General features: G+C 49.2%; 2 protein-coding genes across 3 annotated transcripts in view; both read right to left on the bottom strand.

Annotated features, from left to right (window-relative positions):
- Positions 1–470: 470 nt before the first annotated feature.
- atp5fa1 (ATP synthase F1 subunit alpha) lies at positions 471–3,768 on the bottom strand. The gene is made up of 10 exons (XM_019877651.1): positions 3,635–3,768; positions 3,105–3,180; positions 2,746–2,915; positions 2,480–2,653; positions 2,224–2,390; positions 1,799–2,099; positions 1,387–1,611; positions 951–1,058; positions 724–868; positions 471–656 (listed from the first exon to the last, which is right to left on the bottom strand). Exons 1-10 carry the CDS (start codon positions 3,692–3,694, stop codon positions 502–504), a joined length of 1,581 nt encoding a protein of 526 aa, XP_019733210.1. The 5' UTR covers positions 3,695–3,768; the 3' UTR covers positions 471–501.
- Positions 3,769–5,059: 1,291 nt separating this feature from the next.
- LOC109520433 (neurogenic locus notch homolog protein 1-like) overlaps positions 5,060–12,957 on the bottom strand; it is a 26,060-nt gene continuing 18,162 nt past the window's right edge. For both annotated transcript variants that reach the window (XM_019877649.1, XM_019877648.1), the window contains 14 exons: positions 11,702–11,809; positions 11,485–11,617; positions 11,145–11,402; positions 10,952–11,064; positions 10,221–10,792; positions 9,603–10,043; positions 8,938–9,083; positions 8,628–8,841; positions 8,466–8,550; positions 8,222–8,384; positions 7,793–8,091; positions 7,259–7,406; positions 7,071–7,168; positions 5,060–6,684 (listed from right to left, as the gene is read on the bottom strand). In XM_019877649.1, the coding sequence (XP_019733208.1) occupies positions 5,470–6,684; positions 7,071–7,168; positions 7,259–7,406; positions 7,793–8,091; positions 8,222–8,384; positions 8,466–8,550; positions 8,628–8,841; positions 8,938–9,083; positions 9,603–10,043; positions 10,221–10,792; positions 10,952–11,064; positions 11,145–11,402; positions 11,485–11,617; positions 11,702–11,809 (3,993 nt within the window). In that variant the 3' untranslated portion in view covers positions 5,060–5,469. The remainder of the gene's footprint in view (positions 6,685–7,070; positions 7,169–7,258; positions 7,407–7,792; positions 8,092–8,221; positions 8,385–8,465; positions 8,551–8,627; positions 8,842–8,937; positions 9,084–9,602; positions 10,044–10,220; positions 10,793–10,951; positions 11,065–11,144; positions 11,403–11,484; positions 11,618–11,701; positions 11,810–12,957) is intronic.

The following is a 12,957-nucleotide window of genomic DNA, read 5'->3' as shown; positions in this document are numbered from 1 at the left end:
TAGCGCAAAAAACGACCATGTATAGTGAGGCGTTTTAGCCGAAAAAAAAGACCATCTATAGTAAGGCGTTTTTTGCCAAAAAAAACGACCATGTATAGTGAGGCGTTTTTAGCCAAAAAAACGACCATGTGTAGGAAGGCATTTTTAGCCGAAAAAAGCGACCATGTACAGGAAGGCGTTTTTAGCCGAAAAAAACGACCATGTATAGAAAGGCGTTTTTAGCTGAAAAAAATGACGATGTATACGAAGGCATTTTTAGCCAAAAAAGTGTTCCATTAACCTGTTGTCTTCTCATTGACTTTGTTGGTGGTGGTTGGCATTAAAGTGTCTGTGGTCTAATTGTTAAAAATTAGACTAAATTATAATTTAAAATTTGCAAAATGATATTTGATTCAGTCAGGTGATAAGTTTCTGAGATGGGGATTTGAAAAGGAGCTCCATGGTTAATCAGGGTAGAAGGAAGCCTGTCAACCACAACGCTTGTCGCAGTGGGGAGCAAACCTACTTTATGGCAGCCAGCAGGTCTTGGTGCTGACTCAGGATGTGCTGCAGGAAGGCCTTCTCAAACTTGGTGATCTTGCTGGGCTCCATCTTGTCCAGGTGTCCCCTCACACCAGCGTAGATGACCGTGACCTGCTCTTCGATGGCCATGGGAGCTGCCGGAAGATGCCGTGTCTCAAAATCCCCAGGCCCGTATTTGCGTCGTGACAGGTCGCCACTTACAGTACTGGCCCTGCTTGAGGAGCTCTGTCAGACGCACGCCGCGGTTCAGCAGCTGCTGCGTGGCTGCGTCCAGGTCGGAGCCGAACTGGGCGAAGGCGGCCACCTCGCGGTACTGGGCCAACTCCAGCTTCATGGTGCCGGCCACCTGGTGGGAAAAAAATGCAATAAATTGGGTCGGTTCCTTTTGATGGAGTGCTTCTGAAGAGACCCGACGAGCGCAACCGGACCTGCTTCATAGCCCTTGTCTGGGCCGCTGAGCCGACGCGCGACACCGACAGACCGACGTTGATGGCGGGACGGATACCCTTGTAGAACAGCTCCGTCTCCAAGAAGATCTGAAGGAGAAATCCCGAAATGACAAGTGTTACGTGTGCAGCATTGTTTGGGGAGCAATTGTGTAGCCTCCAAACAACATCAGTTGTCACATATTGACATCTATGTTCAAGATAAAATGTGTTGACAATATTCTTTTGCTCAATAATGTGGTAAGATAAATTAAATTACTGGGCCTGACTGATTAGGATGATTTTTTTTCCAACACTGATATATCAGCTTTAAGAAATAAGATTCATTCTGACAGTATAATTTATCCCATAGTTTCGGAAATTCCCATTTGGGATTTAGCAAAAACACAACAAGAGGCTAATGGCGATTCGTGGTTACCTGTCCGTCAGTGATGGAGATGACATTGGTGGGAATGTAGGCCGACACGTCGCCGGCCTGTGTCTCGATGACGGGCAGGGCGGTGAGGGAGCCGCCACCAAAGTTGTCATTCATCTTGGCGGCCCTCTCCAGCAGGCGGGAATGAAGGTAGAAGACATCTCCCGGGTAAGCCTCACGGCCGGGGGGCCGACGGAGCAGCAGGGACATCTGACGGTAGGCGACGGCCTGGTGGAGCAACACAAAGGGGTGGAGTCAAAGTCAGGGAAACCCGATCCGGTAAACTCAGGTCAATTAATTATTCTCGATTCGATTTTTCACGTCACAAAACAACTCGCGACCAATTTCTGAGTAGTCCGCTGTGATGAAGGCTGAAGTAGCAGTTGAAACGGTCAGCCGACTAAGAGAACCTCACCTGCTTGGAGAGATCGTCGTAGATAATGAGGGCGTGCTTGCCGTTGTCCCGGAAGTACTCGCCCATGGAGCAGCCCGAGTACGGCGCCAGGTATTGCAGGGGGGCGGCGTCGGAGGCGGTGGCCGACACCACGATGGTGTACTTCATGGCGTCGGCATCCGTCAGCCTCTTCACCAGCTGGGCCACGGTGGACCTCTTCTGGCCGATGGCCACGTAGATGCAGTAAAGCTTCTTCTTCTCGTCGGTGCCCTCGTTGAAGCGCTTTTGGTTGATGATGGTGTCGATGGCGATGGCGGTTTTGCTGGGGAAAGGCATTCACAGGCTTAAGTTCTCCGGTTCCGTCGAAAGATTAGCATTCATTTGTGTTTTAAAAGCACTGGGAATCAATCAAGCACAAACTAAGTGTGTCTGCTAAATCCTTCTACCCGGTCTGCCTGTCGCCAATGATGAGCTCACGCTGCCCGCGGCCAATGGGCACCAGACTGTCCACGGCTTTGATGCCAGTCTGCATGGGCTCCCTCACAGAGATCCGCGGGATGATGCCAGGAGCCTTCAGGCCCACGCGCCTGCGGGTCTGGGAGCCAAGGGGTCCCTGTGACAGAACGGGTAACAAAAGTCCAGCTGGAAACTCTTGACGACGGTGCGGCGGCGTGGTGGTTGTGGCTTGAGAATTTCAATCACCTTTCCGTCAATGGCATTTCCAAGGGCATCCACAACGCGGCCCAGCAGCTCCTCTCCAACAGGCACGTCCACAATGGCGCCCGTCCTCTTGACAATGTCGCCCTCCTTGATTAGTTTGTCGTTACCGAAGACCACCACACCAACATTGTCGGGCTCCAAATTCAGAGACATTCCCTGAAAATGAGCAGGAAAAAAAAGGATAAGTGACTTTTGTAGACCATGTTTTTTTTTCCTACAGAGAAGAAGTAGCACATGCAAGAGCCAACCTTAAGTCCGGATGAGAACTCCACCATCTCCTCAGCCTGCACGTTCCTAAGACCGTAGACTCGGGCAATACCATCACCGATGGACAACACGCGGCCGGTCTCTTCCAAATCAGCGCTCGTGTCTGCTCCCATGATTTTCTGCTCCAGGATGGAAGAAACCTCGGCAGTGCCTTTTAATAAAAGAAGGAATAAACACTAGGTCTGAAATTCAATTATCACATAGGGGTGGGCACATTAATATAAAATACAGATTCATTTGACAGTGACAAAAAGCTAATTTGATTACACTTTCCCTTCAGTTAATGTGCACATAACAATTATTCAATATTTTTGTTTTGTTTCGTTTTTACCACAATTACCTGTTTTCTGCATCCATGGGCAGGTGGTGTGGAGGTTCTTGACTCCCACACATGCTGCAGCAGCATTTTTGGACATCTTTACAACGCAACAGACAGTTAGTGTGGGCAAGTTGACATGCACATCATCCATTAGGACAAGCAGATTGCAACAAAAAGTGAGTTATCGCATGAAGAAGAGGGCCAGGATATTTTATGAGAAAGAGTTGCATTCAGTTGCCAGAGTGGGCTGACAAACAGAGCCGAGCTGGACAAACGTGACCTTCAGTGAAATATTCACTGCCTACTGACACACTGTCATTGTGTGTCCGTTGACATTTTATTCACACTGCAACACAAACATTAACGATGCGTCCTAAATAGATGAATGGATATCTTAAAAGCACTTTAGCACTGCGGAGTATCGGCTAAGTGACAGGCCCGGTGTCCTCCGCATGCTCGCTAGCGCAATTCCGCCATGATTTCTCGTTCTAAAGGCCTCCTTTGCCACAACAAGGAGGGAAACAAAATCAATTGACGTGCGATGTGCTTACAAAGCCGGCCCGGCGAGGTAGTGCGCGGACAAGAGCCGCTGCAACGCGTACTGACAGCATGTTGGAGTCTTGCGATGACCGTCCTGCTCCCTGAGCTGAGAGAGAAGGCTGGTAGACAGAGCAGGCAAAGGGAAGAAAGGTCACCTTAACCCGGAAGTTATTCACAAGTGAAGAGGGTGATGGTTTTAATGTTTATTTTTAAATGTATTTTGTATTATACATCAGAAAAGTAGTGTGTTTTATATACACCGTAGATATTTTGAAATATTTTCTAAAAATACATTTTCGTAAAGTGATGGTCCGATATATTGCAACGACAGCGTGGCCTCTCTCTCTCTCTCTCTCTCTCCGCATTAAATTTTTTTAAAAAGTATTGTAGTACCCAAAAGTATGTGTGTGTGTGTGTGTGTATATATATATGTATATAAGATAGATATTAGCTTTTGTTCATTTTTCCAATAACTTCAACCATGAGTGACAATAAACAACTTGAAGCCTCTTTTTTGAATAATTGTTCACTATTTAATTGAGTTGAGTTCATAGCTATGGTGCAGTGTTCATATCTCAAGATTTTGCTCCTAAGTCAAAGTTAAAAAAATGGCCAGACAGCTTGTAAGTTGGGACACTTGTATCTGAAGGCATCATTGTACAAAGAAGCACAGAAGTTATTCATGCAACATGAATGCGTTCACGATAAAAATAGTAGGGATCACATTTCTTGAAGTAACAGCTTTTATTGAACCAAGTCTGTCTTTACAAAACATTTTTAATCAGGAAGTAATTTGCAAAAGACAACTTTGCATCAAGGTTGATACCTTCTTTAAATCACACCTTCATTCAAAACATTTTTTAACCTCTGAGTTAGTTTATAAAACATGACATTTCAACACCCTGCGCTAAACTCAACAAAGCGCAGGGAAGATGTCGTTAAGGTCCCCATTTCTTTCACAAACATGTTTTCCACCTTGAAGACATGCAAGAAATCCCACAAACAAACATTTGGTTTTCTTGGGGGGAAAAACTACATGCCACACTGGCACTAACATGAACTGTAACATTTTCAACAAAAAGGGGGGCCTCAAGTTAACACTTGACAGGTTAAACATGGTAACCATAAACATTGATTTGCAATCAAATACGAAACAAAGTCTCCTTTCTATTCGCACACCTCAAATCTTCTGCGAGGCACCATTCACAATCGATGGTCAATCAAACGGTCGGCGCAGGTTGATTTGGGTGCACTTCTCCCATTTTGCATTGCATCTCTCAATCTTCAAAAGTAAACAGAAGGGTCTCCGTAAACAGGCAGTAAGACAACATTCTGGCGGGTTTCCCTCGATCTATATTTGATCATCTACTTCACACTCTCAGTGATAAGACTTGGAGAAATTCAATTCAGTAACAAGGCATGTGTGTCACTTGGGAAAAAAAAAGTTAATACTGAAAATATATATTTTTTAAAGTCTTATTTACATAATGCAACATAACCCCATTTTAACCTTGTAAAAAGATAAGGAGCAAAAAAACAACAAAAAACAATCCAGTGAATGTAACAGCCAAAGAGAAATAAATAGCCAGTGTACACAACAGAGGGTTTTTTTCTGATAGACACTCCTTTTCAAATTGTCTATTCTTCTCATACATACAGAACAAAAAATAAAATTTCAAAAAAAGCATAAATATAAAAGCATATTCAGTATATTCTCGGGTAAGAAAAAAAAAGCACATAAATAAATAAAAAGGTACTCAAAAAGATTCTTATCATTAGTATTAAAGTAAGGACCATGTTGGGCTCTCCAGTGTTGGGTCTCCAGCTTGTTGATTTCTTTAGGAGCCTACTTGAACTGCTCTGGGATCAGATTCATCTGCGAGTGGATGCTGGTCGGGGGACTTGAGATGCCCTCCGACCAGTCGGACATGGAATGTGGGGATGAGATGGACCACTGGTCGGGCGAGCCGGGGGAGGGTGTCAGAAACGGGTGGTCGGGCACCTGCAGCTGGTGGTTGGGTGTGTTGTCCATGGGTCCCGAATAGCTGTGCTGGGAAGGAGGAGTGAGGAACTGGGCGCCGAGGATTTGCGTTTCCTGGGGCATCACGCTGTGGATGGCCATGGAGCGCCCGTTGTTCTGCTGCATCTCGCCGCCGCCGTTCAGCTCGATGGTGGGGAAGCCCTGCGTCATGGCCTGCCCGGCGGTGGCCGAGTTGGAGTTCTGGTGCTGGAGTTGGCGCGGGTGGGCCTGCTGCATCATGTGAGCTGCCGACCCAAGGTGGCTGGTCTGGAGGTTCTGGTAGCCCATGATCTGCGACAAGGTGGCCGTGCTGACGCCGCTGAGGCCTCCCATCATGTTGTGGGAGAGGGGGGAGGCCTGGTGGTAGCTGCCTTGCTGGCCCGGGTGCATCCTGGACATCCAGTCGCACTGACCGACCCTGCTGCCACCGACAGACGTGCTCCCCTGACTATTCGGGCTGGACATCGGCATGTGGGAGAGGCGGGGAGGGTTGGGATCAAAAGCCATACTCATCTGACCCATGTGCGAGTCGCCTGTCCCTTGAAGGTGATTGAGGGATATCGGGGGAGACTGCTGGAACGGTGACGTCATGGGAGGAGAGGCGGCATCAGACAGGTAGCCGTGGGGGGACTCGAGGGAGTCCACCGGGGACAGCACGGCCGACGTGTCCAGCAAATTGCTCTTCCCGTCCAGCGACTTCTTCTTCTTCACCCTGTTGTCTTTGCCGCCGTCTTTCCCTCCTTTACGCACCTTCTTGATGGACAGATTGGGTTTCAGGTTGCTAAGGTAGTCGTTGGGGGAGCAGAGCGGCGGCGAGAGACTGGAGGAAGTGCTGAGAGGAGCGGAGTGAAGGCCCGGGCTGCGGACCACGTTGTACTCGTCCAGCAGGCGCACAATGTCGTGGTGCATCCGCTGCTGGGCGATATCCCTCGGCAGCTGGTCCAGATGGTCGGTGATTTCGCGGTTAGCAAAGTGCTCCAGCAGAACCTTAGCTGTCCCGTAGCTTCCCTCACGGGCGGCAAGGAAGAGCGGCGTCTCTTCCTAAAAAAATTTAAATTAAATAATTATAATAATAAACTGGCTCTCATTCCGCAGGCTGTAACTTAGGAACCGCAAAGTAATGCGTACCTCCATATGGGGGTTGGCGCACCAATAAAACAAACATACTAAGCCTTGCTCTTTACTTGAACAGGTAATTCTGACCATAAAACTGCCCGATTAGAAGAACTACCTTGACAAAGTACAAGCATATTTTGCCGTTCTTTGTGATACTCAATCTTGGTTACATTTTTGTTTTTGCAGTGTTCCTTTCAACCAACTAAAAGCCTTAATATCATTGTCACAAACTGCATATTGTAAACCCAGAGGGGTTTGAGAACTCCTGCACGACGCTACCAATACTTGTCAAGTCATATTATCGCACATACCTTGTTGTCTTGCATGTCTTTGTTGGCACCGTTTTTGAGCAGGATCAAGGCAGCCTGCACATTGTTGACAGCCGCAGCCCAGTGAAGCGCCGATTTACCTGCAAAGAGCGGAAAAAATATAGATATTGAGTCATCATAATATGTAGTGTACTTTATGCGCCGTGCATGTGGACAGAAGCGTTACCTACCAGAATCGTCGGTGCCGTTGGCATCGGCATGGCAGTTGATCAGCTCTTCCAACATGCCTTCAGCTGCCAACCTGGAAGCCAGGATCAGCGGCGTTGTCCCATCATGCATGTGCGCATCAAGATCGGTCGCGCGGTTTCGGATTAAAATCTGCAACAACAAAAAAAAAAAAACCCACCCGCGTGTTGAGTTAACTGTTAGGGCGGAAATGACATGATGGCAGAATCCAATTCACTGTGGCTACACTGGAGTTGAGATGGCAAGCAAAATGGTTGCAAATAACAATGCAGGATGCAGAATTGTACTCAAGTAAGAATATTGTTCGCACTTTGATTTGGCCACAAATCAGTATTTGTGCGCATGACATACTTATATATTGGAATCACATCAACCCATTCCCCGCCAGGCCAATTGAAACGGATCTGTGACGACTATAGCCGTCAATGGCAGTGAATGAGTGAAAAAAACAATCCCCCATGTCGTAACTGGCCGCCATACAAACGACCACAGAAACTGGATATAAAGCAGGAATTTACCTGGAACACCCCCTGCGCATCAGCAGCTACAGCTGCATGAAGAGGAGTGCGTCCCATATTGTCCTGGACGTTGGCATCGGCACTGGACTCCAGGAGCCGCTTGGCGGCATCGGAGCGAGCGTAGCGGGCAGCCAAGTGGAGGGCCGTCTCGCCCGTGCGGTCGGTCTGGTTGTGGAGGTTTGCGCCTTGGTAGATGAAGTCTGTGATGATCTCTGCGGAGGGATCCTCTTCCTCTTCGCTGTTAGCCGTCTCGAGTCCTCCGCCGCTGCAGGAGGCAATCATCAGTGGGGTGAAACCATCTGGAAAAAACACAATGAGGAAATGAAACGATGAGTTGCCAATCGCCGTTCATAAGAGAAAACACCACACAAGTTTGAACAAAGGCATGGTCTCGATATCTCAGAGAAAAGCAAAAAGAAGCAAGCAAACCTGGTCCCCTGACGTTGACATCCATGCAGTCATTCTCAATCTCCCCTTGAGGGGGCGTAGGGGCGACGGACGCGATCCGCAGGTCAGCCGCATCCAAATGCTGTTGGGTCCATTTTCTCTGGTCAGTCCGGTCCCTCAGATCCAGCATGGACGGCTCCTCAAACTGCAGAACACCGAGCCAATGATCGACTGCGCGAACAGAAGTGCTATCTTGCGGCCAGTTTGATTAGAATCGTTGACTCGCCTTGAAACGGCTGCAGTCGGGATCCTCCTCACCCCATTCGTTTTGATTGTCATCCATCAGATTGATGTCAGATATTTTCATAGGCCTGTTGAGAGAAGAAAAAGGAAACCATTCAGTCCGCCACTACCTTCATATTCCGGGATTCATTCCTGAGTTTCTCACCTCAGTCCGACAGAATCTTCCCCGACCGGTTCTCTGCGCTTCTTCTTGCTGGGCTCCGACGCCTTGAATCCCTCCGGGAACCAAAGCTGGCCGTGTTCTCGTCGTCGCTTGCGTGACACCAAAACACCGAGGCTTACGAAACCCAAAGCCGCTAACCCCAGGAAGACCACATACATGGGATAGAGCTCGGAACTAGGAGGAGTGGGTCTTACGCCTGGGCGAGAAAAAAAATAAAAATAAAAATGACAGCTGCAATTTGCTACTTAAAGTGTTACAGGCAATCATGCATAGGAAAGAGTGAGTTACGTACTGGTGACAGCTTCGATATAAGGAACATTGAGATTCCCACTGGAGGCCAGTGCTCCGAGGAAGGCCGCAACGTCGGTGGCACTTTGGAAGCATTCGCTGGATTGCTGGTAACACTGCCGGTTGTCAATTTCCAGGTAGACTATGGACCTACATGATGAAAGAGAGAGAATTGGTAACGCGCTGACTGTTTCTGGCAAAATACACTGGATGAAGTCACCATGACTGTAATTTTTTTTCATAGTTTGGCAGGTCCTGCGTCTTATACGCAGGTGCAATTTGTATAGTGTTAAAATTTGAGGTCAGACTCATACCCAAAATCTCCGTTCCCAATCGTGTTGACACCAGCGGGGACTCGCACGCTCTCCATGTCAGAAGGTGGTGGTAATGCACCAAAAGTATTTGCCAACCGCCAAAAGAAAGTAGGCCACAATGCAACGCAGATTCTAGTTAAGGTAAGCCGTTTTAAATTAAAAAGAAAAACTGAAAGTCAAAGTTTTGAGTCCAACCTGAATTCGCCAACACGATGAGGGAACGGGGTTGTGGGGATTTATATATTGTATGTGTACTTCTTCTTCATGATGGATTTTTTTTTTTTTGAGTAGTACCATTTACATTTCTGAGCAACTAATAGTCCAAAAAAATATACGGTAGCTTAGTGGTACAAACCCTTTGACTTGCAGAGAATCCAGCTCTCTGCGTTTGCGTCGGCTGACCATGGCAGACACGCTGTCCTTCATTTGACTTAAAACATTTGCTGGCATCGCCGTCCACTCGGGCCAGCCGTCCGCTGAGCGCTTCAGCACGTTGTGCTTCACCAGGTCCTGCTCGTTGCCATAATAAGGAAAGATCATGGGCTCCCCTCTCGCATCGCGGCGGAAGACCACATTGGTGTGAAGAACGCTGCTGAGGTCCCTGAGGAAGGCCGACGAGCGATTTTTAAGTTGCTCCGGCGGAATGTGGACCACCAGAACTAAATGTCCGTCTGCCAGCTTTTCCGGCACGTTGTTTGCGCAGTCCAGGCCATCCCATTCACATTCGGCATTATTACAGCCCTGATCACAGTGGCCGTCGGCATAGTGGTCTTTGCAGTACTGGTCGTAAAGTGGACTGTGGGACAGAAAGGAGCTCGGGTTAGAATTACAGGAACGGTAATTCTCGAACGTGTGCAAACATCTGCTTTTACATTGGAAAACAATGGATTCCCCGCAAATAGCAGAGGGTCGACTGCAAATATTTGCTGCCCTCGACACATTCTAGAACCATGGCTAAAATTTCCAGACTTACTTGCATTGCCCTTCCTGCCCCTGGCAGTCAAAGCCATCGTAGAGACATCCGGGGCTGTTACACTGGCCATCGCACTTGCCGTCGTTGAAGTAGCGCCAGCACTGCAGAGCTGCCGAGCAGTTTTGCCAGGGATCATCGAAATTCAGGGAACAGTCGCCTCCGTCCCAGCCGCACGCGTGGTTGTTGCACAGCGAGTCGCAGATGTGGTTGCCGGCCCACTCGTCGCACTGGGGGTTCTCGCAGCTCACCTCCACTTCGGGAGGAGGGGTAATGTCACGGCCGAAGCCGCCGACAAAGGAGTAGTCCAGGATGTGGCACAGCAGGCCGTTGAAATTGCTGGGACAGCCGCACCGGAAGTATGGCGCATCCGGGGTGATTTGGCAAGTGCCGCCGTTGTAGCACGGGTTGGAGATGCAGAGGCTGTCGGTCGACGTCAGGCACTCGGGTCCCGTGAAGGCCGGAGGACACAGGCAACGCGGGCCCAGGTGGCCTGACACGCACGTGCCTCCGTTCCTGCAGTTCAGATTCCCGCAGGAGCGAGAATCATACTCACAGGAGGAGCCGGTGAAGCCCTAATAGGACAGAGGTAAGCGCGGGTCACCAAGTATCAATAACTGATAAGAATTTAGTTCTTCCAATTCCGTTATTAATAACTATGAGTTTACTTGCTTTAACTCTTTAATATTTTCAAGCGAAGAAAAAAAGGTACAGTATGTCCAATGTGCACTCACCGGCGGGCACTTGCAGATGAAGCCATGAGGAGTGTTACTGGCGACGGCGCACGTGCCTCCATTTCTGCAAGGTCTTCCTTTGCAGCCATCAAAAACTTTGTCACAACGCTGGCCTGGTAAACGACAAAACAGTCCGTCGCGTTGGTGACCGGTGATGCGCATGCGACCTTGGAGTCTCGTCAAAAATCGGTACCTGTATAGCCGGTGCGGCATTCGCAGCGATAACTGTTGGTGAGCTGGATGCAGTTGTAAGAGCCCCTGGGATCGCACGGATCCGACAAACACTCGTTGACGTCGCCCTCGCAGCGCTCGCCCACGTAGCCCGCCGGGCACACGCATTGGTAGCCCCCAATGCGATCCACGCATTTGCCATCGTTGAAGCATTTGGGCTCATGCGTCAGCGGGTCGCTGAACGGGTTGCAGTCGTCCAGATTGATCTCGCAGTGGACGCCTGAGAGTGACAGAAGTATCGGATGAGGGGTGTAAGGCCTGATTTTTTTAGTTTTGAGGAAATCTGGAGTGCAATTATGTACCTTGAGTTCCTCTGGGACAGGAGCACTTGTAGGTGTTAATGAGATCGATGCAAGTGCCGCCATTCTGACACGGCTGAGACTGGCATTCATTGATCTCCTTTGAGCAGTTTACGCCATGGTAACCAGGGAGACACTGGCGAGAGAGACCAACGTGAGCATTTGTATCGCAAAACGACGCTCAACTTGATGCATCCACTTCATAAAAACCGTCGCATACTTCGCAACTGTAGCCTCCGAGATAATCAGTGCATGCGGCTCCGTTGTGGCATGGATTAGGGGAACACTCGTCCACTTGCTCCTGACAGTAGCTGCCAGTGTAGCCCGCCTGGCAGCGGCAGTAATGCGTGTTTCCGGCATCGAGGCACTGGCCCGAATTCCGGCACAGGTGAGCCACTTCGACACCTGAGAGCACAGAATAGCGGTTAGCGAATACCAATTTGCTTCGTGAGCGTGTTTGTAATGCAAAAACACTCAAATCATATTTCCTCGCCGAAATGAATGGAAATGCCAATGAGCCGTTGATCTGTTCCAACCACCGCCCCCCAAAAAACAATCCCCCAAAGGCCATACAGGTAGCCCACAGGCCTGTTCTAAAATAGCTTAACAATGATGAGGCATTGTGATTTCCAGGGAATATGAAGTGATCAGGGGCGGCACGGATGTCGATTGGTTAGCACGTCCGCCTCACAGTGCAGCGTTGCAGAGTTCGATTCCGGCTCCGGCCTTCTTTTGTGGACTTTGCATGTTGTCCCTGTTCCTGCGTGGGTTTTCTCCGGGTATTCAGTTTTCCTCCCACATTCCAAAAACATTCATGGCAGGTTATTGGAACACTCTAAATTGTCGCTTGGTGTGATTGTGAGCCCGAATGGTTGTTTGTCTATGTATGCCCTGCGACTGGCTGGCAACCAGTTCAGGTTGTCCCCCGCCTCATGCCCGAAAACAGCTGGAATAGGCTCCAGCACGCCCAACGACCCTCGTGAGGATAAGTGGATTAGCGGACCACTGCACGAGCAAAAACTACCTTGTTGTTTGGCTGCGACTTCACAGGACACGCTCGGGATGTCACAGTAGAGGCCGGTCCAACCGGTTTGACACTGGCAGGTGTAGGAGGCCCCCTTTTGCCAGCAAGTGCCCCCGTTTTTACAGGGGGACGAATCGCACCAGCGTATGAGATTCTAACAAACAGACAGAGAAATGTTAACGAACAACTACCTACTGGCGACATGGAAACCGACACGGCGGCGGGCTCCCATTACCTGGCAGTTGACGCCCGTGTAACCTGGGGGGCAGGTGCATTTGTACGTTCCGAAACTGTCCAGGCACGTGCCCCCGTTGAGACACGGCCTTGAGTCACACTCGTTGATGTCATATTGGCAGTAGCTGCCGGTAAATCCAGGCAGGCACAGGCACGTGAAGGCGTTGATGCCATCCGCGCAGGTGCCGCCGTTAAAGCAAGCGCTAGCGACACACAAC

Source organism: Hippocampus comes, unplaced genomic scaffold, assembly GCF_001891065.2.
Source record: "Hippocampus comes isolate QL1 unplaced genomic scaffold, H_comes_QL1_v1.1 scaffold376, whole genome shotgun sequence".
In the NCBI taxonomy this organism is placed as follows: domain Eukaryota; kingdom Metazoa; phylum Chordata; class Actinopteri; order Syngnathiformes; family Syngnathidae; genus Hippocampus; species Hippocampus comes.
The sequence above is the reverse complement of the archived record's forward strand: the minus strand, read 5'-3'. Positions and strand labels throughout refer to the sequence as shown.

Coding starts and splice junctions, on each gene's coding strand:
- atp5fa1 (XM_019877651.1), bottom strand. CDS start 3,694: ATGCTGTCAGTACGCGTTGCAGCGGCTCTTGTCCGCGCACTACCTCGC. Junction 2,916..3,104: donor CCCATGGATGCAGAAAACAG/GTAATTGTGGTA, acceptor TTTTATTAAAAG/GCACTGCCGAGGTTTCTTCC. Junction 2,654..2,745: donor AGTTCTCATCCGGACTTAAG/GTTGGCTCTTGC, acceptor GCTCATTTTCAG/GGAATGTCTCTGAATTTGGA.